General features: G+C 41.7%; 1 protein-coding gene across 1 annotated transcript in view; it reads left to right on the top strand.

Moving 5' to 3' along the window:
* The first annotated feature begins 312 nt into the window (after nucleotides 1-312).
* The window catches only part of LOC143289783 (galactose-3-O-sulfotransferase 3-like), a 13,808-nt gene continuing 13,388 nt past the window's right edge, over nucleotides 313-732 (top strand). Inside the window, exon 1 of the mRNA XM_076598914.1 lies at nucleotides 313-528. Within this exon, the coding sequence (XP_076455029.1) occupies nucleotides 500-528 (29 nt within the window). The 5' untranslated portion in view covers nucleotides 313-499. The remainder of the gene's footprint in view (nucleotides 529-732) is intronic.

Below are 732 nucleotides of genomic sequence, written 5' to 3'. Positions count from 1 at the left end.
CACATATATATAACAGAAAAAATAAAATAAAATAATATTAATATTACTATATTCCACTGCTGTTACTGCTCCCTATAACCACCGCCATCGATATGATGAAGTGTGTCAACCTATAAAAATTAATAGATGTACAACGCCCACGCCCAAAAATGAACTAGACAACCGACCCACACCAAAGAACAGAGGCAACACAACACCTTCGGATAACACGCACAGTAAGACCATTGTTGTTGTTTGTTGTTTTTCCACCCTCCACCACGCAAAACCCGGATCCTGGCTCTTTTTGTCACACACCAACCAGACCAGGTTTCACCTGCAGCACGCCAGTGCACAGCCAATCGTAGTGCACGTTTGTTTACATTTTGTTCACCGAGTACATCATGGCGGATGTCGACTGCAAGTGACGGGGCATGCAGACGACAGGTTGGCTACAGTGGGAATAACTGCCTCACGACTGGCATCATAAAAACCTGACCTTCATCTACCTCATACCCTGAAGATGGCGCAGGTTGTTTATCCGTTCTACTGGTGAGCAAAACGATTATAACTCGATATGGATACTTATTAAAGTTATGATACATAGGCCCAGAACAGGATAGAATAGAGTAGAATAAATCTGTATTACCAAGTGTACCGGGGCCACAAGGAAGTTCCTGTTGCGGGGGGAATATTATATAAAAAGGTACAAACATAATCGAAAATCATACACAAACACAAATACAGTATAATTTA

This window comes from Babylonia areolata, chromosome 14, assembly GCF_041734735.1.
Source record: "Babylonia areolata isolate BAREFJ2019XMU chromosome 14, ASM4173473v1, whole genome shotgun sequence".
Lineage (NCBI taxonomy): Eukaryota > Metazoa > Mollusca > Gastropoda > Neogastropoda > Buccinidae > Babylonia > Babylonia areolata.
Note: the sequence above shows the minus strand (reverse complement) of the source record. Positions and strands in the feature narration are given on the sequence as shown.